The sequence below is a fragment of the Schistocerca nitens genome, chromosome 4 (assembly GCF_023898315.1).
Source record: "Schistocerca nitens isolate TAMUIC-IGC-003100 chromosome 4, iqSchNite1.1, whole genome shotgun sequence".
Classification (NCBI taxonomy): Eukaryota; Metazoa; Arthropoda; class Insecta; order Orthoptera; family Acrididae; genus Schistocerca; species Schistocerca nitens.
In genome coordinates this window covers 873,384,727-873,409,470 of record NC_064617.1, presented here as the reverse complement: position 1 = coordinate 873,409,470, position 24,744 = coordinate 873,384,727, and the positions used below count along the sequence as shown (strand labels likewise).

Sequence of the window (24,744 nt, the reverse complement as noted above, 5' to 3'; positions counted from 1 at the left end):
CGGCACAGCGGACACACCAGGAACCGCGGTGTTGGCCGTCGAATGGCGCTAGCTGCGCAGCATTTGTGCACCGCCGCCGTCAGTGTCGGCCAGTTTGCCGTGGCATACGGAGCTCCATCGCAGTCTTTAACACTGGTAGCATGCCGCGACAGTGTGGACGTGAACCGTATGTGCAGTTGACGGACTTTGAGCGAGGGCGTATAGTGGGCATGCGGGACGCCGGGTGGACGTACCGCCGAATTGCTCAACACGTGGGGCGTGAGGTCTCCACAGTACATCGATGTTGTCGCCAGTGGTCGGCGGAAGGTGCACGTGCCCGTCGACCTGGGACCGGACCGCAGCGACGCACGGATGCACGCCAAGACCGTAGGATCTTACGCAGTGCCGTAGGGGACCGCACCGCCACTTCCCAGCAAATTAGGGACACTGTTGCTCCTGCGGTATCGGCGAGGACCATTCGCAACCGTCTCCATGAAGCTGGGCTACGGTCCCGCACACCGTTAGGCCGTCTTCCGCTCACGCCCCAACATCGTGCAGCCCGCCTCCAGTGGTGTCGCGACAGGCGTGAATGGAGGGACGAATGGAGACGTGTCGTCTTCAGCGATGAGAGTCGCTTCTGCCTTGGTGCCAATGATGGTCGTATGCGTGTTTGGCGCCGTGCAGGTGAGCGCCACAATCAGGACTGCATACGACCGAGGCACACAGGGCCAACACCCGGCATCATGGTGTGGGGAGCGATCTCCTACACTGGCCGTACACCACTGGTGATCGTCGAGGGGACACTGAATAGTGCACGGTACAACCAAACCGTCATCGAACCCATCGTTCTACCATTCCTAGACCGGCAAGGGAACTTGCTGTTCCAACAGGACAATGCACGTCCGCATGTATCCCGTGCCACCCAACGTGCTCTAGAAGGTGTAAGTCAACTACCCTGGCCAGCAAGATCTCCGGATCTGTCCCCCATTGAGCATGTTTGGGACTGGATGAAGCGTCGTCTCACGCGGGCTGCACGTCCGGCACGAACGCTGGTCCAACTGAGGTGCCAGGTGGAAATGGCATGGCAAGCCGTTCCACAGGACTACATCCAGCATCTCTACGATCGTCTCCATGGGAGAATAGCAGCCTGCATTGCTGCGAAAGGTGGATATACACTGTACTAGTGCCGCCATTGTGCATGCTCTGTTGCCTGTGTCTATGTGCCTGTGGTTCTGTCAGTGTGATCATGTGATGTATCTGACCCCAGGAATGTGTCAATAAAGTTTCCCCTTCCTGGGACAATGAATTCACGGTGTTCTTATTTCAATTTCCAGGAGTGTATAAATAACAACAGTTAGAAGTTTAGCTCCATTAAATTTAACCACACCTGCACAACATTCAAACACCTTTTCAGTGCAGTACTTTGAAACATCAATTGACTCAAATGGGATTCCGTTTTTCACATACATGGCTACTCCCCCACACCGCAAAGAGCTCCTAGAAAAGCTGCCAGCCAACCTGTATCCTGGTAAAGGAAGTCTCTGAATTATCTCCTTATTTAATAAGTGTTCAGATACACCAATAATTTCAGAGTCAACATCTATAAGAAATTCACTAACTTTATCTCTAATACCTTGTATATTTTGATGAAATACACTAATTCCCTCATTACTCGGATACCTAAGCTTTGTCAAAAGTGGTTCCTTTGTTAGAGAGACTTCCCTTAAGCAGGAATACCTATCAGCTGACTTCAATCTAAAAAAGGTGCAGCTCTAACACCCACTACTGCAGGAATTTTCCCATGAGTGATCCCACCAACCCCACCTATGCTGTCACCTATAAGCTTTGCCAACCTCCCCTTCCCATACCTGTTGAGGTGCAGGCCATGTCTAGTGAAACCCGTCCTGCTGATAGACTCCACTGACACCACTGAAATGTGACCCATGCTTTCTGTCATCAGCGCACCCCCAAGTCTCATGTTATTATGCCTGACGGCTGTATTAAGATGAGGCCGATCGTGACGCTGAAACAGTTCCACAAAATGCACATTCGTGTTGCCAGTGTGAGTGGCTATCTTTTCCAGGTCACCATCTATGTCATACTCCCCATCCCTATCAATACTATTACCAGCCCCACCATCACTACCTGATCCTCTTTAGTAAAATCCCTACATAACCCCCCTATGTTAACAGTCACCTGAGCCAATCCTGCATTAGGCTTCACAATGCTGGTGACCTGGTACTCACTCCCCAGCACTTCCTGCAACTGCTGGCCTACACCTCTGCCATGAGAACTACCTAACAGCAGAACCTTCTTCTTTGAGTATTATGTAAAGATGTTGCTCTTGAGAGGACGTAGAGAGGTGATCAACTCAAGGGTATAGATGTTAACATTCCTTCTACTGAGTAAGATGTTTTTCCAATGTCCCTAACGCCGACTGGCTAACCTGCTGATGCCATATACAGGGACCTATTGAAACGACTAAGCAGCGATATTCAGGAAATGACATGACATTATAATAATATATTTCATTTGATTTATGCTTCATTTATGGATCAGAGGCTCTAAACTTGTTCAGTTTTAGCTTCCTTTTAGCGTGCACATCCTTGTCTCCCTCTGTTTTACATTTGGTTAAATAACAAAAAAAAAAAATGGTTCAAATGGCTCTGAGCACTATGGGACTTAACTTCTGAGGTCATCAGCCCCCTAGAACTAATAACTACTTAAACCTAACTAACCTAAGGACATCACACACATCCATGCCCGAGGCAGGATTCGAACCTGCGACTGTAGCGCCTAGAACCTCTCGGTCAACCCGGCTGGCGTTAAATAACACACTAACTATGTGTTGGAATAATAATATTTATTTATTTCCATTTGCATTATTTTTGCAGTTTTTTACATGAAACATGGACATCAGCGGCGAGTGAATAAGAAACAGCAAAGGAAAAGGTCACTATTATTGATGTATCCAAGCTGATATTACAAGTCTCACATACATCCACAGTTTTAAATTCAGAAGGAATCCCATTTTATCAACTTAATAGAATATATTTCAGTTAGACACTTCTCTGGCTCATCTTAATATTAAAAAATAAAGTTTTTTCGTAATAATAGATTCTTTTCTATGGCTGTTGTCATCTTAGTGTTATTGTGAAAGAAATTTACTTAAAAAATTTGTTGCACTTGGAGATCTTTCCCTATCTGTGTGCTGTCTAAATGTTCATTCCTCGAGACATAATTACCACATTTGGTGTGTTTTTAGTTTACAAAAATTATTGTACCTTATTATAATAACACGATTAAATTTTTTCCAGCCAATGATTGCTTACGACAAAACTTGCGGTGTGAGAGGACAGAAGTTTGAACAGAAAACATACATTGTTCTGTTCAAAAATTGGTCAATTGTTGAGCATAATATTACAAATGCTTGAAAACTAGAGTGGCTAATAACCAAACACAAAAAATAATGTTAGTGATAATTTAAATAGTGCAAGGTTGGACCAATAAATTTCTCTGTACAATAATGATGTTCTAGGTGCTATTACTGAGCGCTGGCAAAGGCCTAGAGACCAGGTAGGTGGTTCACAACATTGAAGTAGATATTACTACACCAAAAACGCATTTCTGGCTTCAGTCACAAGAATAAGCCCGCAGAGAGAAGTATGGCGATCGTCGCCTAACGAATATGCAGAAACTTGTTGTGGAAAAGATGTTAACCTCTATATTATATAAGTTATACTTGCCATATTTGTTAAATTATCGCAAAAAACCATATTAAGCTCCGTATTTGCTCACTATTTAATTTCGTAGTGTGGTGGGGGGAGTCATTTTCACAGAATTCTTTTTGTAACTCCCAGCATAAATAAAAACAAAAAAGTGAAAGGAAAAGTAATGCTTTATACTGCTTTTGTATCATATGCAGCATCACAGCTTGGAAGAACTGTAGAATACTATTACGTTAACACATACAATACAGGTCATATAACAAGCTATATCTCTACTCTGACGAACCGAAAGGAGAAAGTCTTGCGGAAGGTCTTTGACGCACTATGGTTGTGAAGTTTCCGGTACACAACGGCAAGTAAAAATCGTCTGATTGTCAGCGTGGGTTGTGTAGTTATGAGTAAATGGACAAAGTGGAAATTGACCTGTAAATTACACTGAATGAACTGGAGTCTGTGACACAAGAGGAACTCTTGCAGTGCTCGTAGTTGTGGTAGTCATGGTCGAGGTCGACGTCGTGGAATCCACTGGCGGCAGCGGATGAGCCGTCGTCGTGGTCGTCGTGGCTGTTGAGGATGTAGACTCTGGTGGTGATGCAGTGGGTGGATGCTCTGTTGTTGTTGTTGTTGTGGATGTAGGCTCCGGCGGTTGGACTGTAGATGGGTGCTGCGTTGTTGTGGTTGTGGTTGTCGTTGTCGATGTAGATTCTGGTGGTTGTGCAGTGGGCGGATGCTCTGTTGTTGTTGTTGTGGATGTAGGCTCCGGCGGTAGGACTGTAGATGGGTACTGCGTTGTTGTGGTTGTGGTTGTCGTTGTCGATGTAGATTCTGGTGGTTGTGCAGTGGGCGGATGCTCTGTTGTTGTTGTTGTGGATGTAGGCTCCGGCGGTAGGACTGTAGATGGGTACTGCGTTGTTGCGATTGTGGTTGTCGTTGTCGATGTAGATTCTGGTGGTGGTGCCGAAGATGGGTGTTGCGTTGTTGTTGTTGTTGCCGGTGTTGCCGTCGCCGTCGTCGTCGTCACTTTTGATGTAGACTCCGATGGAATACCAGTTGTCGTTGGTATTAATGTTGTGATGGTCGTATCTACCGTCCATGTTGCATCTTCCGCCGTTGTCGAATCCAGTATTGTTGTCTCATCAGTCGTCAGTCCCGTCGTACTTATTTCCGATGTATCTTCAGTAGCCATTGTGTCAGTTGTACCTATAGGCTCTTCTGTCGTTTCCGTAGGCGCTTCCGTCTCCAGTGGTGTTGTGTCTATTGTAACTGTAGTATCTTGCATCGGTTCTGTTGTGGCCATATATGTTCTCGACACATCTCCAGGAGTCGCCAACTTCTCTGCTGGTCTCTTATTTGTATCTGCATGCTCTGCTGTTGCCGCCATCAACACCATCGTCTCGATCAGCTCGGAAGTACGTCGACTCTGCCAAGAGAAAGAAACTTTTGAATCACCAGTTTATGCACAGCTGTCCTTTTCGAAACATGGGTGGGTAAAGTTGTATAGCCCTGTCGGATGAAAGGCAGCTCAGCTCACTGAAAGAAGATACATGTTTGTGATGTGTTGGCACACAGTTCGTTATGCTGTTCTGTACAGACAAGCACTGTCAGAAACTACGATAGCGTCTAGCGTATCTCAAGGGCCACTGCTATACACGAGATGTGTAGAAATGTAAATGTAGCCTAAAGAATTTGTTCGCAGAGGACACAGTTGTGTACCGAGAAGTGACATCGTTAGAAACTTGTCACAGAATACCGACTTGCAGATGATCAGCACCTATTATACTCTGTTCATCGTGAGAATAAACCTGATGTAAACAAAACACAAACGCGATTATTGGTCATATTCCGTAGCACATGTACACTGGTTTTGTTACGCTCTTGGAAGTAAGTCCTACTTATGTATTAGCTACCGGGTGATCAAAAAGTCAGTATAAGTTTGAAAACTGAATAAATCACGGAATTATGTAGATAGAGAGGTACAAATTGAAACATATGCTTGGAATGACATGGGGTTTTATTAGAACTAAAAAAATACAAAAGTTCAAAAAATGTCCGACAGATGGCGCTTCATCTTATCAGAATAGCAATAATTAGCATAACAAAGTAAGACAAAGCAAAGATGATGTTCTTTACAGCAAATGCTCAATATGTCAGCCATCATTCTTCAACAATAGCTGTAGTCGAGGAATAATGTTGTCAACAGCATTGTAAAGCATGTCCGGGGTTATGGTGAGGCATTGGAGTCGGATGTTGTCTTTCAGCATCCCTAGAGATGTCGGTCGATCACGATACACTTGCGACCTCGGGTAACGCCAAAGCCAATAATCGCACGGACTGAGGTCTGGGGACCTGGGAGGCCAAGCATGACGAAAGTGGCGGCTGAGCACACAATCATCACCAAACGACGTGCACAAGAGATCTTTCATGCGTCTAGCAATATGGGGTGGAGCTCCATCCTGCATAAACATCGTACGTTTCAGCAGGTGTTTATCAGCCAGGCTGGGGATGATGCGATTCTGTAACATATCGGCGTACCTCTCATCCGTCACGGTAGCAGTTACAAAACTAGAATCACGCATTTCCTCGAATAAGAAAGGCCCGATAACGGTAAATGTGGTAAATCCAACCCATACCGTGACTTTCTCGTCGTGCAGTGGAGTTTCCACGACAGTTCTAGGATTTTCGGTAGCCCAAATTCTGCAGCTGTGGGCGTAGACAGACCCTCGGAGCGTGAAATGAGCTTCGTCGGTCCACAACACGTTACTCAACCAATCGTCATCTTCCACCATCTTTTGAAACGCCCACACAGCAAATTCCTTTCGCTTCACTAAATCGCCAGGTAACAGTTCTTGATGCCGATGGATTTTGTACGGATAGCATCGGAGGCTACGCCTCAGTGCCAACCAAACAGTAGTGTATGGAATACCGGTGCGACGTGCGACTGCACGAGCGCTGACTTCCCCGTGCATACACGAAACCGCTACAGTCTCCATTTCTTCCTGAACTGTCTCAGCAGCATTACGCCTTGTGCTCGGTCGGCCACTACGCGGTCTGTCGTCTAAACAACCCGGGGCTTCGAACTTCGAAATCATTCTCGCCACAGCTGCATTTGTCAACGGATCTTTACCCGTTCGAATCCCCTTCCTACGGCGATAGGATCATAACGCTGAACTAGCACATTCCCCATTCTGATAATACAGATTGTAGTGGTTAATAAAAAAAGAAAAGAGAGAAGAAAAGAAAAAGAAAAGGTTGAAAATGTTGGGAAGAAATGGTGAATAAAAAGGGGGTTTTAAAATCGTAAATGACCGTGAAAAAGGGAAAGAATGAAAAGCAAATCGGACTTCGTATTACAGAAAAGCTATCGGACTTCGTGATTCGGAAAAGCTATTGTTGGGGTGGTCCTTGCGGCGTTTTTGAGCAAAAGTTAAACCAATTTCCACTACAAAAATTATTGAAAAAGAACAGAGACTTCCAAAATGTAACTGACAGGGGGGAATGACGTAGATAAGAGTTCATCCTTTACCAGGTTAAATGTCTTCTTTCGTGCGGCGTCCAGGTCTTCAAAAATCTCCTACTTCATTTCTGCGTGAAAAGTCTGCTCCGAAATCTTGCAATAAGTGTCATTGTCCAGCAATTTCTAATGTATACAAAAACCGTCTTGATATTAAATGCAATTTAATTTACTTTGCTACTTCCATCCTCCGAATTTTTTTAACAACTTCCACAATATGTCTACACATTAAAATCAGATCAAGACTAGCTAATAAGTTTTTTTTTTTTTTTTACGTCTTCATCAGATCACGTCTGCCTTAAGCTTCGGCTATCAAGAGACAATCAAGAAACGGATAGAAAACAAAAAAAGAGTTACAATTATACTATTTTTTCTGCCGCCGAGCGCTCATACCGCTGCCACGGGATATTTTTTTATCTGAGGGAACGAGTGTAGCGCGGCGAAATTCACAAAGTCCCGCTACAAGCTTCACTAAAAGCGCCTTTTCAGGTATCGGTAACATGCTGCGACTGCTGGCGCATCTGATTCTCTCTCTCATTACAGCTCCTTTTATACACGATTGTTATGCGCAGTCACTGAGTCACTGACGTTTTGCTGTCCAGCGCCATCTGTCGGACATTTTGTGAACTTTGTTTTTTTTTGGTTCTAATAAAACCCTATGTCATTCCAAGCATGTGTGTCAATTTTTACCTCTCTATCTACATTATTCCGTGGTTTATTAAGTTTTCAAATTTATACTGACTTTTTGATCACCCGGTATATTATTACTAAGAAACGTAAAATGAAGCTTTAAGACATTCAAATGTATTAGCAGCCATTCATCAACGTTTTTCTTAACCACGCTTTAGTTATGCAGTTTTTATTTAAAAAATCGTGTATAGTCACAGCCTCTGTACTCTTGTTATCTGATTGTCGGCGCTGTTTATACGCAGTACGAAAATGGTGAGGCTGCTTCCAGTTCCGTAGTGAAACACGCGTGTGGAACAGGGTTAAAAAGTGCCGAGAAATAGGTTTTTTTAATGTTTGTCATAAATTTACAGAGGTGATTAATTAGCTTTGAAGTTTTCCGAGGGACTATATTACATACAGTTGCAACGAAGTTACACATTCGTGTACAGCGGAATCGGTAGCGTAGGAGCTGGTTCAAGTGTCGCAGAGCGAAGTTTTTTATCGTTCATTTTGAATTGCCTACCTCTCGTAATTGTAAAATTAATCATCATTTTTATGAATAATGCACGTCTTCTTGCTTTCAATTACATATTGCACTCGAAATTCCTGTTTTCATTTCAAAAATAAATTCTCAATTATCGATATTTTATGAAAAACTTAATAAAGGTTGCTTATATTAATAAAACATGACATTTATTTTTAACGCAAAAATGAAAAACTGATACTCTTTATTTGGGCTATGTCCATTGTTTTATACCACAATTGTAGATAAGTGTCGATATGTGTCGTAGAAACATGAAAAAAAAAATCATTTTCACAGAATCGAGCACACCATACAAATGCTTCATTTTTACATTTGCCACTGTATCATTACAATGTGAACCCAACAGAACCGATCAGGAGCCAAGTTAAGGGATTTGGCTCGAGAAATAACAAGACTGTTAAGCTGCCAGACCTGCTCGAACTGACGCACGCAGCTTTTTCACATGTTACTGCCGAACGTTGGCCGGGATGTAGAATGACACGTCATAAAAGAAGAGGAGAAAATGCGGCACCTGGATGGCTTCGTGGATTCTATTGTTTATCGTTATAAACGTAGCAGATGACAGTTCTAGTACTGAAATGTAATTTTCGGATTTGGATGAGGAAGGAGCTGAGAGTTTACCAGACGCCTGATTGTAATTAATACTTTCACTGGCTTCAGTATTCAATGGTGCGGTGAAATCCCTGCAGTATGCTTTTGCATCACACATTAGTCGCTCAGAAAAATTACCCCGTGTTTAAATTAGAAATTTTCACCACTCTTGTTTGTAATTAGAATACAATTTCAGGTGAGAACGAGAGCATTTTATGCTTTCCGTCAGGTCGCCTAAAAAGGAAGCGGTAGTGCTGGAGTTTTGCCGAATGTTATTTCATTCTGTTTAAAAATTAAATGACATTCGAAACTATATTGTTTCTTTGACCGTCTCTTTTTATGTCTGAACTGCAACTGCTCACATCATTGCAGGTTTATTGGATTGCTAGTTGTCCAGTGTTGCCCAAGTTCAATGCGCCGGTAAAGCCGTTGTTCCGCACATTATCGCTCAATAGCCTATATGTGCGTGTAATACAGCGTAAAACTTATCTTTGTGATCGTACTTGACTGTACTGGTCACAACATAGCTTCCGCTCCACGTGAGACGAAATCCAATGAGAGTCAAGCAAACGCGGAAGAATACATGGCGTAATGTTTACATCAGGTTTATTGTTGTGATGAATAGAGTACGAGCGGCGTTTGAAAAGTCCGTGCAAAGTTTGAGAGATGGCACCACCGGTGCGTATCGAGGTCATGTTTAGTTAGTATCATCTTTGGAAAGAACGCACACCAAGTTTCATCCATATTGGTCTATTTCTTTGGGTTTGGCATTCGTGTAAATCAAGGAAGTGATTGTCAAAAAATGGACGAAAAAGAATTTCGTGTAGTGATTAAACGTTACTTTATGAAAGACTAAACGCCTCAGGAGACTAAAGAGAAGCTTGATAAACATTATGGTGACTCTGCATCTTCGATTAGAACAATTTATAAGTGGTTTCAAAATTTTCGGAGTGGCCATATGGGCACAAGTGATTCTGAACGTTCTGGACGCCCTGTAGGGAGGTTACGACTCCAGAAATCCTTGATAAAATCCATGATACGGTGATGGATGACAGAGGAGTTAAGGTGCGTGAGATTGCTAGTGCTGTGGGAATCTTGAGTGAATGGATACATAATATTTTGCATAAGCATTTGGACATGAGAAAGCTATCCGCAACATGGGTTCTGCGATTGCTCACGCTTGACCAAAAGCGGAATCGTGTGAAGTGTTGCGAGGATGGTTTGCAGCTGTTCATGAAGAATCCTCAGGACTTTAAGCGTCATTTCGTCTCTGTGGATGAAACATGGATACATTACTATACTCCTGAGACGAAACAACAATCTAAACAATGGGTTACCAAGGGAGAATCTGCTCCAAAAAAGGTGAAGACCATTCCTTGGGCCGAAAAGTTTATGGCGACAGTCTTTTGGGATTCGCAAGCGATAATCCCCATCGACTATTTGGAAAAGGGTAAACCTATTATAGGTGAATATTATTCATCGTTATTGGACCGTTTGAAAACCGAGCTGCAAGAAAAACGCCGACGATTGGACCGCAAAAAAGTCCTTTTCCATCACGAAAATGCACCAGCTCACTCCGCAGCAGCTGTGGTTGCAAAATTAATGGAAATAGGATTCCAACTCGTTTCACATCCTTGGCTCCCTCGGACTTCTATTTGTTCCCCAATTTGAAGAAAGGCTGGCGGGACAAAAATTTTATTCAAACGAGGAGGTGATTGTAGCAACCAATAGCTATTTTGCAGACTTGGACAATTCGTATTATTCGGAAGGGATCAACAAATTAGGACAGCGTTGGACAAAGTGTATAAGTCTAAAGAGAGACTATGTTGAAAAATAAAAAAGGTTTACCCCAAACACGTAAGTAGTTTTTATTTTTGCACGCACTTTTCAAACGACCCTCGTATAGTTCACAGATTGACAGCTGTCCCTCAACGTAAGCAAATGTAATGCAACGCTAGTGAAGGGACGAAAAGATGCGACTGCGAGACAGGGTATCAGTCACGACCTTCTCGCATCTAGGAAATCAACCCAGAGTAGTTTAAGGTGCAAATTAAATGAATAAGTTTGATCGTAGAGAAGGCAGATGGCAGACTGAGGTTGATTAGAAGAAGCAGAATGAAGTGTAATACACTCATGGAAGAGATTGCTTGCGATATACTCGCTCCAGTAATTTTTGAGTATTGTTCGCCCGTCTGGGACCCTTGCTAGGTTGGTTTCTGTAGCATTAACAGAAGAGAACGCAGAAGTTGATTCGCTGCGACTTTGTTAGGTCAGCGAAATGCTCAACAACCTGTAGTGGAAGACTTCACTTGAAAGATGTTGCGCTTCGCGAGTAGCCTTACCTACAAACTTTCGAGAACTCGCTATCGAAAAGGAGTCAAGAAAGAAAGCACTTCCTCCAACGCACGTCCCTCGTAAAGAATACGACGATAAAACTGGATAACTTCGGACTGACACAGAAGGGTACCAACGTTTTTTCTTCCTGTGTACCATCCAAGATCGTGAAAGGTGGCTGCCCTATTCGCTATGGTAATTCTGAGTATGTTATGGTCCATAAATGTGAGTTAATTTGTAAATTTGATAAATGTTTTCGAGCCTTGTAATACCGCTTTAACAATGCCTTTGTAATTACACTGATAAGCCAAAACATTGTGACCTCTGCCCACTCCGACGTTGGATGCTGTCTGGTGGCGTTGCGGCAGCTAAAGTATGTAAGCAGGGCAGTCACGGATGGGGAATCACCCTTGCGGACATGTGGGCTGCAAATGGGCAAATACATTGAGGTAAGTGACTTTGATAAAGGGCAGGTTATTATTACGCAGACCATGGGCGTACCCAGCGAGGGGCAGGGGGGGGGGAGCTGCCCCCCCCCCCCCTAGAAGATATTCGAACTCGTTCGCGCAGATCCAGGAGTAATTTTTTCGTCTTCGGCACGTTACTCTCGGCAGGGAAGTTTATAGAAATAATAAATTTAGCGAAAAGCAATCCGCTCTGCTATTCGCAGGCATGTTACGTCGCCAAGGAACAGCGTATTCGCTTGTAGGCAGTAAGGGATCATGACTATGTGAAGTTTCTAACGAACAACATCGTTGCTCCTACCATATTTAAATGTAAAATGCTTTTCTGCTCCTAAACTATTAAATTTTTAGTTACAGCTGACGCTAACTCTAGATTATTAGCAGTTGTGCAGGTTATGACAAGCAGTAGATGGCGAGACATTTAGTGCAAGTGATTTATAAAATAATTTTTAGAACGTTCCACAAAACTGGCCATCACCGAAAAAACTACCGGGCACTTCAGTAAAAGCCCCATTAAGGGCTGCCTGAAGCCCTTGCTCACTTGCATAATTTAATGAGTCCATTTTCCGGATTGTTACTATGTGACGAAGAAAGATTATTTAACAAGAAATTATCGGCGGCCAAGAGTGCTAGTGGAACGCACGTTCGGATTTTTGACGAGCAAGTTGCATATTCTCCCAAAGAAAAAAAACGACTTTAGAACACCAAGATATTGTTATTCAGTGCATCTCCTTCTTTCACAACATATTAATCGATAATGGTAGACCCAAAATCTCCCTTCAGTTGAGTTTTTACCAGGACATAATCGAAAACAGTGCTTTGAAGCATGCTTTCAGAAGAAAACAGTGGAGCTTCAAGAAGGATGAGGAGCGGAGGAGAGGTGTTCAAAACCTGTCAACTGTCATTATTGCAAATTTACATCATGAATCGTTTATTGAATACTGTAACTACTGGGGCTATCATTTCTTTATTAAAATGATAAAATTTGTATGTAGGCCTAACTCAAATATGATAATATACCAAAGTTTATGCGTTTCTTGTCTGTAGTATTTTTGATAGTTATTTATTTTAATTTTTTGTACTTATTCAGTTCATTCCAAGCTTGGCACACCAGACCTCTGTCGTGGCAGTGTTTGTTTTTCTGATCCCACAACACGGGATGTTGACGTACATATGGGACTTTCGATGTCCATCGCATCCAAAGTTGTATTTTTAAACAAGTGCATTTCTTGTATTTAAAATGTTTATTGAAAGCAGTTTTTCACTTGTTTACTGTTTTATTTAATAAGAACTTCTGCATGTTTTCTCGGATTGTACAAGTGCATTCTTGTGTTTAAATTGTTTATTAAAAGCAGTTCTTCACTAGTTTACTGTTTTATTTAATAAGAAGTGCTGTATGTTGTCTCGAGTCCTTGTTTCCTGAGACTAGTATGACCTGCCTCCCCCCCCCCCCCCCCCCCCAGTTCAGATTCTGGGTACGCCCTTGACGCAGACCCTGTGAATGAGGATCTCGAAAACGGCTAAGCTGGTCGAATGTTCAAGTGCTACTGTCGTGAGCATCTACAGATAGAGGTACAAGGACAATGGAACTACCACTAGGCACTAAATGGTTGGAGGTCCACGACTCTTCACAGAACGTGGGGTTTGGAGGCTTGTCTGCTCTGTACAGTAGGATAGATGTTGATCTGTGACATATCTGCAGAAAGAGCGTTATGCTGGTGCACGCACAATTGTTTCGTAGCACACCGTTCATCGTACATTGTTGAACACGGAGCTTTGCAGCAGACCACCCCTACGTGTTCACACGTTGAGCCAACGACATCGTCAACTGCGATTGCAGTGGGCACAGGGCCATCGCGATTCGACCGTCGATCGATGGAAACGTGTCGGCTCTTCGAGGGAATCACACTTTTGATACACTAGGTCGATGGTCATCTTCACAAACGCCGTCGTCGAGGTGAACGGCGGCTCGAAACATGCAGCGCGCCACGAACGCAGTTTGGTGGGAGCAGTATTATACTATGAGAGACATTCTCCTGCTCTTGCATGGCTAGCAGCCGAAAACCTGCTGACAGCTGCGAACCACTTGCATCCCTTTATATTTGATACTTATATGGATATGGTGTCTGTTCTTTCGGGACTCCTGTAAGAGTTCGGGGAATATGTGTGCATTCGCACAGACGAACAGACACCATATCCATATAAGTATATTGCCAGAACTATATACTTACATGGATATGGGGACTGTTCTTTCGGACATGTCCGAAAGAACAGACACCATATCCATATAAGTTTATAGCTTTGGCAATACCGGCCATGACCTTCTTCTTCTGTGGGGATGCACACATATTACCCGAGCTCTTACGGGACTTGGTAAGAATGTCTTCCACGAGTAATGAGTATGTTGGGTAGGGACAAAATGTTCAAATGGGTGTGAAATCTTATGGGACTTAACTTGTTCAAATGGCTCTGAGCACTATGGGACTTAACATCTGTGGTCATCAGTCCCCTAGAACTTAGAACTACTTAAACCTAACTAACCTAAGGACATCACACACATCCATGCCCGAGGCAGGATTCGAACCTGCGACCGTAGCGGTCACGCGGTTCCAGACTGAGGCGCCTAGAACCGCACGACCACACCGGCCGGCGGGACTTAACTGCTAAGGTCATCAGTCCCTAAGCTTACACACTACTTAACCTAAATTATACTAAGGACAAAAACACATACCCATGACCGAGGGAGGACTCAAACCTCCGCCGGGACCAGCCGCACAGTCCATGACTGCAGCGCCTAAGACCGCTCGGCTGGGTAGGGACACTACGAACGTAGTGTGTGGACATATATGGTGAGAATGTGGGTCTCGCAGGAGGCGTGCGCGAGATAGTCCCTGCAATCGCACTATCCTCCGTACCCTCGGTGGCTCAGATGGATAGAGCGTCTGCCATCTAAGCAGGAGATCACGGGTTCGAGTCCCGGTCCGGGCACACATTTTCACCTATCCCCCTTGATATACAGGGTGATTCAAAAAGAATACCACAACTTTAAAAATGTGTATTTAATGAGAGGAACATAATATAACCTTCTGTTATACATCATTACGAAGAGTATTTAAAAAGGTTTTTTTTCACTCAAAAACAAGTTCAGAGATGTTCAATATGGCCCCCTCCAGACACACGAGCAATATCAACCCGATACTCCAACTCGTTCCACACTCTCTGTAGCATATCAGGCGTAACAGTTTGGATAGCTGCTGTTGTTTCTCGTTTCAAATGATCAATGGTGGCTGGGAGAGGTGGCCGAAACACCATATCCTTAACATACCCCCATAAGAAAAAATCGCAGGGGGTAAGATCAGGGCTTCTTGGAGGCCAGTGATGAAGTGCTCTGTCACGGGCTGCCTGGCGGCCGATCCATCGCCTCGGGTAGTTGACGTTCAGGTTTCATAACTAACCTTTTTCATAGGACTCTCCATACAGTTGATTGTGGAATTTGCAGCTCTCTGCTAGCTCTGCGAGTCGATTTTCCTGGGCTGCGAACAAATGATTGCTGGATGCGTGCTACATTTTCATCACTCGTTCTCGGCCGTCCAGAACTTTTCCCTTTGCACAAACACCCATCCTCTGTAAACTGTTTATACCAACGTTTAATACACCACCTATCAGGAGGTTTAACACCATACTTCGTTCGAAATGCACGCTGAACAACTGTCGTAGATTCACTTCTGCCGTACTCAATAACACAAAAAGCTTTCTGTTGAGCGGTCGCCATCTTAGCATCAACTGACGCTGACGCCTAGTCAACAGCGCCTCGAGCGAACAAATGTACAACTAAATGAAATTTTATAGCTCCCTTAATTCGCCGACAGATAGTGCTTAGCTCTGCCTTTTGTCGTTGCAGAGTTTTAAATTCCTAAAGTTGTGGTATTCTTTTTGAATCACCCTGTATATCAACGCCCGTCAGCAGCTGAAGGAATTCATATAATTCTAATTTCCTTCATACTTGATGTCTTCATGGACGGCGATGTCTTCTTTCAGCAGTAGAACTGCTCGTGTCGCGGGGCCAGAATCGTGCTGCAGTGGTTTCAGGAGCATTATAGTGAACTCACGTTGATGTCTCGGCGACCACATTCGCCTGATGTGAATCCTATGGAAACCATGGGGGTCGTTTTCGGACGCCATCACAGCGTACGCAAATCAGATGCCCGTTATTTACACGAATTACTTGACCAGTGCGCATGCATCTGTTGCCTCATACCTCCGCAAACCTACTAAAAAACTGTCGGATCCCTGATACGCAGACTCAGTGATATAGTTCTTTGCAAAGACGGACAAACAAGCAATTAAGCATGTATTTATAATGTTTTGGCCGATCAGTGTAGACACTTTCGAACTGTGTTCAAGACAAAAGATGTTGGACAGAGAGGTTAGCTTTACTTCGTCAGAGCTGGCCGAAGTGGCCGTGCGGTTAAAGGCGCTGCAGTCTGGAACCGCAAGACCGCTACGGTCGCAGGTTCGAATCCTGCCTCGGGCATGGATGTTTGTGATGTCCTTAGGTTAGTTAGGTTTAACTAGTTCTAAGTTCTAGGGGACTAATGACCTCAGCAGTTGAGTCCCATAGTGCTCAGAGCCATTTGAACCATTTTTTTTTACTTCGTCAGAGTAGACTCATAGTGTGCTAGTAGCAACAGTGCGGTAATGTACTTGGTATGAAATGGACTGAAGCTGGTCTGTCCTGCAGCGGAGGTAACATTATTTGGAGCAATTTGTGTAATATGACGTTTAACGACAGATATTTAAGCAAAAGGATTATAATATTGAATGAATGGGAAAATGTAACATTTAAAGGGAACGTGGTTTGCCATATTTGTAATTACTATAGTTCGCTCATTGTTATAACAGTGCTTATGGTTTAGATTTTCTGTAAGGTTTTTTGTAATGAAGTTGGTTTAGATTTTCTGTAAGGTTTTTTTATAATGAAGTTATATGGTTCCGTCTTCCACTGCAGTGATAAATGCTAAAGAGACATTTTACGAATTAGTCCGTGTATGCGAAGTGTGGAAAGTTGTATTGTTGGAGTGACTTAACGAAGCTCAGTTGAAACTTAAAGCCGGCCAGTGTGACCGAGCGATTCTAGGCGCTTCAGTCTGGAACCACGCGACCGTTACGGTCGCAGGTTCGAATCCTGCCTCGGGCATGGATGTGTGTGATGTCCTTAGGTTGGTTAGGTTTAAGTAGTTCTAAGTTCTAGGGGACCGATGACCTCAGATGTTAAGTCCCATAGTGCTCAGAGCCATTTTTTTGAAACTTAAAGCACCGATTTAGTTATTTCTTTGTCGCCGAGATTGGTACCCGATTTTTCATTTGCTGTCATAGTTTTGACTGCACGCTCACATTGCATATCGCGAGTGGTGTGCTGAGTAACATTTTTGAGTATTGACGAAATCCCGTCTCGCATTGCACAACGCCAGTACGGTGAGTGAAACTTAATTCTAACAGTCAGGCCACTATTTTATATACATAAAAAAATAAAAAAAAACAAGATAGCAGAGCAGACGAGCGATCCATTGCGCAAAGGAAAGCCATAAATTTCATTATCATTGTACTTCATATTGTCAGTCCGCCCCGATAGCTGAGTGGTCAGCGAGGCGGTCTGTCACTCCAAGGGGCACTAATTCGATTCCCGGCTGGATCGGAGATTTTCTCCGCTCAGGGACTGGGTGTTGAGTTGTCCTCATTACTATTTCATCATCGTCAGTGGAAAGTAACGAGAAATCACCACTGGAATCACTTCCCTCTCTGACGAGGCTTCCCCCATGATAAGACCCGCCGTAAGGCAGAACACAAAGTAAGTTTTCATAATGTCAGAGTGCATTTACGAGAATAATATCAGTAAAAGTTGCAAGGTTTAAGTCGAGTGAAATGTTTTATGAAAGTGCTACACTGCGATTTCACACAGATTTGTTGTGTAATTACGATAGTAGTCCTGGTACAGCAATTGTTTTCTAAATTAACAAAGATTCGCAACATTCATCGTCAACATATAACCCAAGGTCATTTTGTCACAGTCATATAGCGTAAGTAAATTTTATTGAGAACGAATTACTTTCTCGCAGTCGTATTGTCTGATCGACCATTGAGTTTCACGTATTTTCATCTCAAATAAACTTCAGATATTTTCAGTCAACATTTCTCAGTTACTCGTTTTGCGTATTTTACAGTCTGCTTTCACAATTATACGAGTATTTATACATTTGAAAGAATGTTTTCAAACGGAATATGAACGGGAAAAGTGATGCTGTTGCACCATATGCTGTCTCACTAAATTGTGGCTTGCCGACAGCAGTTGTAGGTGTGGATGTAGTGCCTTACAGGTGCACCAGGAGAAGTCCCAGCAGCTTGTATAGCTCGCGTAGGGTACGGCGGATGATTCGCAATGACCAGTTTTCGTCCAAATTGGTGGGCGAGTTCATTCGTTTTTTTTTTTTTTTTTTTTTTTTTTTTTTTTTTTTTTTTTTTGAACAGGGAGGCCGATAAGTGTTATCCAGAATCGAGGCGCGCACCCCTCAAACGATTACAGAAAGTATTCGGTAAAGATATTTCATTTTTGCTTTACTTATAGCTTCATATGTCGGGCTAATGATGATGTGCCCATCATTTCGTTAATGGTCATAGTTATTGTGGTATTTACGTGTAAGTAAGACACTTTGCGAAATTCGGAAAAGTGCACACGAAAAATAGAGGTCGCTATGACTTTGTGTTTGCTGCATATTACGTAGTACACTACTGGCCATCAAAATTGCTACACCAAGAAGAAATGCAGATGATAAACGGGTATTCTTCATTGGACAAATATATTACACTAGAACTGACATGTGATTACATTTTCACGCAATTTGGGTGCATACACCCTGAGAAATCAGTACCTAGAATACCCACCTCTGGCCGTAATAACGGCCTTGATACGCCTGGGTATTGTGTCAAACAGATCTTGGATGGCGTGTACAGGTACAGTTGCCCATGCAGCTTCAACACGATACCACAGTTCATCAAGAGTAGTGACTGGCGTATTGTGACGAGCCAGTTGCTCGGCCAGCATTGACCAGACGTTTTCAGTTGGTGAGAGATCTGGAGAATGTGCTGTCCAGGTCAGCAGTCGAACATTTTCTGTATCCAGACAGGCCCGTAAAGGACCTGCAACATGCGGTCGTGCATTATCCTGCTGAAATGTGGGGTTTCGCAGGGATCGAATGAAGGGTAGAGCCACGGGTCGTAACACATCTGAAATCTAACGTCCACTGTTCAGAGTGCCGTCAATGCGAACAAGAGGTGACCGAGACGTGTAACCAGTGGCACCCCATACCATCACGCTGGGTGATACGCCAGTATGGCGATGACGAATACACGCTTCCAATGTGCGTTCACCGCGATGACGCCAAACACGGATGCGACCATCATGATGCTGTAAACAGAACCTGGATTTATCCGAAAAAATGACGTTTTGCCATTCGAGCACCCAGGTTCGTCGTTGAGTACACCATAGCAGGCGCTCCTGTCTGTGATGCAGCGTCAAGTGTAACCTCAGCCACGGTCTCCGAGCTGATAGTCCATGCTGCTGCAAACGTCGTCGAACTGTTCGTGCAGATGGTTGTTGTCTTGCAAACGTCCCCATCTGTTGATTCAGGGATGGAGACGTTATTGCATGATCCGTTACATCCATGCGGATAAGATGCCTGTCATCTCGACTGCTAGTGATACGAGGCCGTTGGGAGCCAGCATGGCGTTCCGTATTACCCTCCTGAACCGTCCGATTCCATATTCTGCTACTCGACCAACGCGAGCAGCAATGTCGCTATACGATAAACCGCAATCGCGATAGGCTACCATCCGACCTTTATCAAAGTCGGAAACGTGATGGTACGCATTTCTCGTCCTTACACGAGGCATCAGAACCACGTTTCAGCAGGCAACGCCGGTCAACTGCTGTTTGTGTATGAGAAATCGGTTGGAAACTTTCCTCATGTCAGCACGTTGTAGGTGTCGCCACCGGCGCCAAGCTTGTGTGAATGCTCTGAAAAGCTAATCATTTGCATATCACAGCATCTTCTTCCTGTCGGTTAAATTTCGCGTCTGTAGCACGTCATCTTCGTGGTGCAGCAATTTTAATGACCAGTATTGTATGTTGTTGTGTATTTGGCTAACATATTGAATTTTTCTTTAGACATGGGTAGATGTATCTATCTGTCACCAATTTCGAGAAAATTGATCTGATGTAGCACACTCATTTGCGATCGCGCTGCGCCAGCGATAAAGCCGGAGTGAAAATCCACAACATTCCTCATATTTCATAAATGGGTTCAGGTATCGAAATGAGATTTTGGCAAATGATAGCATGCAAAGAGGAGAGTATTTACCATATCGTTATTATCTAAAACTTCTTTATTCTGATAACTACGAATTTTTTCGGTGAAATAATGTTATTTCTAAGGGCTATCGATAGCTGTGAAACGAGAAATGCTATGGATTTTGGAACGACATATGTGAAGACGTTACTCGTTTTTTGTACCTAGGATGTGCCTTTATTAGCTACTGGCTTTACTTTTCCTCAGTTCATTACTTAATAAACTTAACAAACCACCGTTTCAGAATTGCCCCGCAGTTGTGTCTGCACGTGTTAGTGAGAGGAGACAGTGTAAACTCCACTGAGTTTCGGCATAAGAAGCAAATTTTGACATGGCAACTGGAGAAACGTGTAGGTTTTACTCAAAATTCGTCACTCACGACGCTTCCTTAAAGTTACAATAGGTTAACAAGCCAGGTGAGAATAAATCGCTGCATTTTCGGCAGAATTCTTTTTAGATATTAACGAAGGCGGAGGTAACAAGTAAATCGTTTTGAATGGTCACTCCGCTAGTGTTGGAGTGCAGGGGCCCCACTTAATTTACAGCGCTCTGAGCCCCCTGAGCCCCCCTCCCCCCCCCCCCTTGCTTCTCTCCCGCGCTCCCACAATCGACTTCGTATCCAAAGTCCACGGCATTTTGCACGCACTATACAGTAGGTAGACTAGCTAGAGAAAACATCTTGAACTGCCAACATTGGCGACTTAGCAATGAGACAGCTGATGTTTGTAATTTTTTTTCGGTCATTTGATATTTGCCGCTGAGATTTCGCCATTTGTGCAAAGTCCGGTTCTCACTAGAGAGCGGCGGAATGGCACATGGCAGCGGCAGCTGCTAGTTCATCATGGTGGTTGCAGAAGCGTCAAGGTGGCACACGGGATTGGTATTCCTGTCTGAAGCAGCAGCCGCCAGCGGAAATCAGTGACAGACCCGAGCTATCAGGAGGGACCAACGCAAAGAGCTTGGCAACTGACACTTCGGACAGAGCAAATACGCCATTAGGGCTCGGAATGGTGAATTGGTGCCCTTTTTCTAAATGAATCCCTGTTGTCCAGAGATTATATGTTAATGACTGTACCAAGTATGGTAGAACATCTGACTAACTGTACCATGAAACTATATAAAGCAAATATAGATTTTGGTGAAGATATGGCCATTTTTAAAGTTATTTTCTCTATTACAGAGGATGGTCAGAAACAGTCTGAAAAGCTAGTAACGTGGTAGTTGCAGTGAGGGTGTGGTGAGAAATAACTGTTAAGAACAAAGTTCGATACGTTGCGCCCTTTCCAAGTTATTTAGCGTTGAAACTAGCCAATTGGGTCGTCGAACGCGTAAATTCAAGCACTTGCGCCCGCTAAAAAGCGGCAATGCACAGACATCTGTGGATCTGTGAGTTACCACTTGTTCTAATGTTCATTACCAGTTAAAATGTGCCTTTTTTTAGTGATAAATTTAAACTAGACGAGCAGAAGCGAAACGAGGAACAAGCTTGGCGAATCTGTCTTTGGCAGACTTATTGAATCTGCACACTGTGATTGGCTAACTTCAATGTCAGATAACCCACAAATGCCGCAGAGTATCGAATTTTTTTCTTAACAAATATTTCTCACAAAAATCTCCCCTGCAACACCCTTACAAGCTTTGCAGAGTTCTGCTGCTTACCCAGTATATTCCTTCACATATTATTTATGTAGTGTTCTTTTACGATCAATATCCTTGAGGAACTGTTCACTATCTTGTGAATATTGAAGATGATGTACAGGATATTATGTTCAGGCCGGCCGGAGTGGCCGAGCGGTTCTAGGCGCTACAGTCTGGAACCGCGCGACCGCTACGGTCGCAGGTTCGAGTCCTGCCTTGGGCATGGATGTGTGTGATGTCCTTAGGTTAGTTAGGTTTAAGTAGTTCTAAGTTCTAGGGGACTGATGACCTCAGAAGTTAAGTCTCATAGTGCTCAGAGCCATTTTATTATGTTCAGTGCTTAACACTAAGGTGTTCGCAGCCAGCTGAACTCACGTATGTACATCTACATCATACTCCGCAAGCCACCTAATGGTGTGAGGCGGAGGGTAGAGGAAAGTTCCCGAAAGCTTACCCCTTCCTAAAGTGGACCCCCTACTTTCCTGGCTCTGCAGTCTCCTGAACTCTAGCGGTACTAACAAGGGAACCTCCCCATCGCACCCCCCTCAGATTTAGTTATAAATTGACACAGTGGATAGGCCTTGAAAAACTGAACACAGATCAATCGAGAAAACAGGAAGAAGTTGTGTGGAACTATGAAAAACTAAGCAAATTATACAAACTGAGTAGTCCAAGTGTAAGATATGCAACATCAAGGACTGTGTAAGCTGAGGAGCGCCGTGGTCCCGTGGTTAGAGTGAGTCACTGCGGAACGAGAGGTCCTTGGCTCGAGTCCTCCCTCGAGCAAAAATTTTACTTACTTTATTTTCGCAAAGTTACGATCTGACCGTTCATTCATTGACGTCTCTGTTCACTGTAATAAGTTTAGTGTCTGTGTTTTGCGACCGCACCGCAAAACCGTGCGATTAGTAGACGAAAGGACGTGCCTCTCCAATAGGAACCGAAAACATTTGATCGCAAATTCATAGGTCAACCGATTCCTCCACAGGAAAACACGTCTGAAATATTCTATACGACACTGGTGACGGCGTGTGCTTCACATTACAGGAATATGTTGTCGACCCACCTAACTTGCACACTTGGCGAATGGGTAAAAAGTTTCTTCTGCCTTGCCCGATTTAGGTTTTCTTGTGGATGTGATAATCACTCCCAAAAAAGTGATGAAAACATAAGAGTTTGTCACATAAACGGCAACAAATGAATGCAAGTTTCACAGTCGCACAGTTTTCCCTGTGCTCTGTCAAAACATACGTTTTTAACGTTTTCAAGTTTTTCCGTGTATAGACCGTCAAATCCTGCATGTGTCCAAGCAAATCTGAACATGTCCTGGAAGTTTGGAGAGCGAAGTTGATCATGTCTGAGAGCATGAACTTTGATAATTGTCTGAAAATAAAAAATTAAAACTTCTCACTCGAGGGAGGTTTGTACCAGGGACCTTACGTTCCGTAGCTGCTCGCGGTAACCACGGGACCACGGTGCTCATCAGTGTACATGTACCTTGATGTGGCTTATCTTGGACACGGACTACTCAGTTTGTATATTTTGCTTATTTTTTTCATAGTTCCATGCAACTTCTTCCTGTTTTCTCGATTGATCTGTGTTCAGTTTTTCATGGCCTATCCCTGTGCCAACTTATAACTAAATCTGAGGGGGGTGCGATGGGGAGGTTCCCTTGTAAGTGTAAACACTAGGTTACGCTTCTACCCATCTGTAGTGGAGCGCACCAGTCGCCCACCACTTCACTCATTGTTCGTCTGCCCGCTATTAGGTATTCTGACAGTGATTGAAGTTTTCGCATCGTGCCACATTTTTCATTATTTCTCCAAGATATAGGAAGGTAAGCGTTTCGACCTGTATATATTCTTAAATGGTAAGGTTCAAGGTCTTTGTTTATCACTAAATCGGTTCATTTAGACGTTTGGTTAAAAACTGGTGCCATTAAAAAGATGTAGGCTATAGTTCCAAAAAGTGGACCCCACTTGGTTGTCTAAACGGGACCCCTTATACTTTCATGTTTGATGTCTACCTGTATTTGTGCACACTCTTATTCTCTTGGAATTGTGTTTCAGATTCCAAGAGGATAATGGGGAAGGTTGACCAAAGAAAGTGGAGTCCCTGTAAAATGACTAAAGCTATTGACGCAGTTCGGAAAAAGAAGATGGGTTGGAAGAAGGCCAGTAAAGTGTTTAATGTTCCAAAAACAACACTCATGAGGTTGTCCAACATAAAGTACGGCACACCTGAGGAAGCGGCAAAAGCCACAAGAGGTAAAAAACTTGAGGATATGTGCAAAGATAACGCCATACGAACACACCAGCTGCTACCATGACGACGGCGTCCTCGCTACACAGGCTAGAGGGCGCCCGATGTACCCTTATAGTCCTCGGCAACCGTGTCCTCACCACAATGAGTAGAGGGTTTTGTAGTCCTTCCATATTAGCCGTTTTAGTAAATTTACTCAAATGTTTTCTACGTAAATGTACGAATAGATGTATTATAATACAAGACGACACCAATTTCTGTGTCACAAATTGTTTTACTTTATATTATGGCACATAATGTAATATGCTTTCACGAATTTTACGAGTTGACTACGGAACATTTGTTATTATTTTATAATTAACACTATAATTGTAACTCTTTTTAAGTGGAATGGTTCCGTTTTCTATTATTTACTGCCACTTAAATTTATGTTAAACCAAGGTGACTAGTAATAACATATAATAAACTATATTAAATGCCGTTGATCACCGCTGGGGGTGATCTCAGCACGCTATTTAAGCCCATATGAAGGGTTAGTCTCGCATAGTTTCCTGCCGTTATGTAGACAGGAGTGACAGCACCAGCAGTCGACCAATGGGTAACATATTTTAAATTTACGTAA

The 24,744-nt window shown here is 43.5% G+C and overlaps 1 protein-coding gene across 1 annotated transcript in view; it reads right to left on the bottom strand.

Annotated features, from left to right (window-relative positions):
• Positions 1 to 3,055: 3,055 nt before the first annotated feature.
• LOC126252384 (mucin-2-like) overlaps positions 3,056 to 24,744 on the bottom strand; it is an 80,781-nt gene continuing 59,092 nt past the window's right edge. The window contains exon 3 of the mRNA XM_049953275.1: positions 3,056 to 5,127. Coding sequence (XP_049809232.1) covers positions 4,138 to 5,127 — 990 coding nt within the window. The 3' untranslated portion in view covers positions 3,056 to 4,137. The remainder of the gene's footprint in view (positions 5,128 to 24,744) is intronic.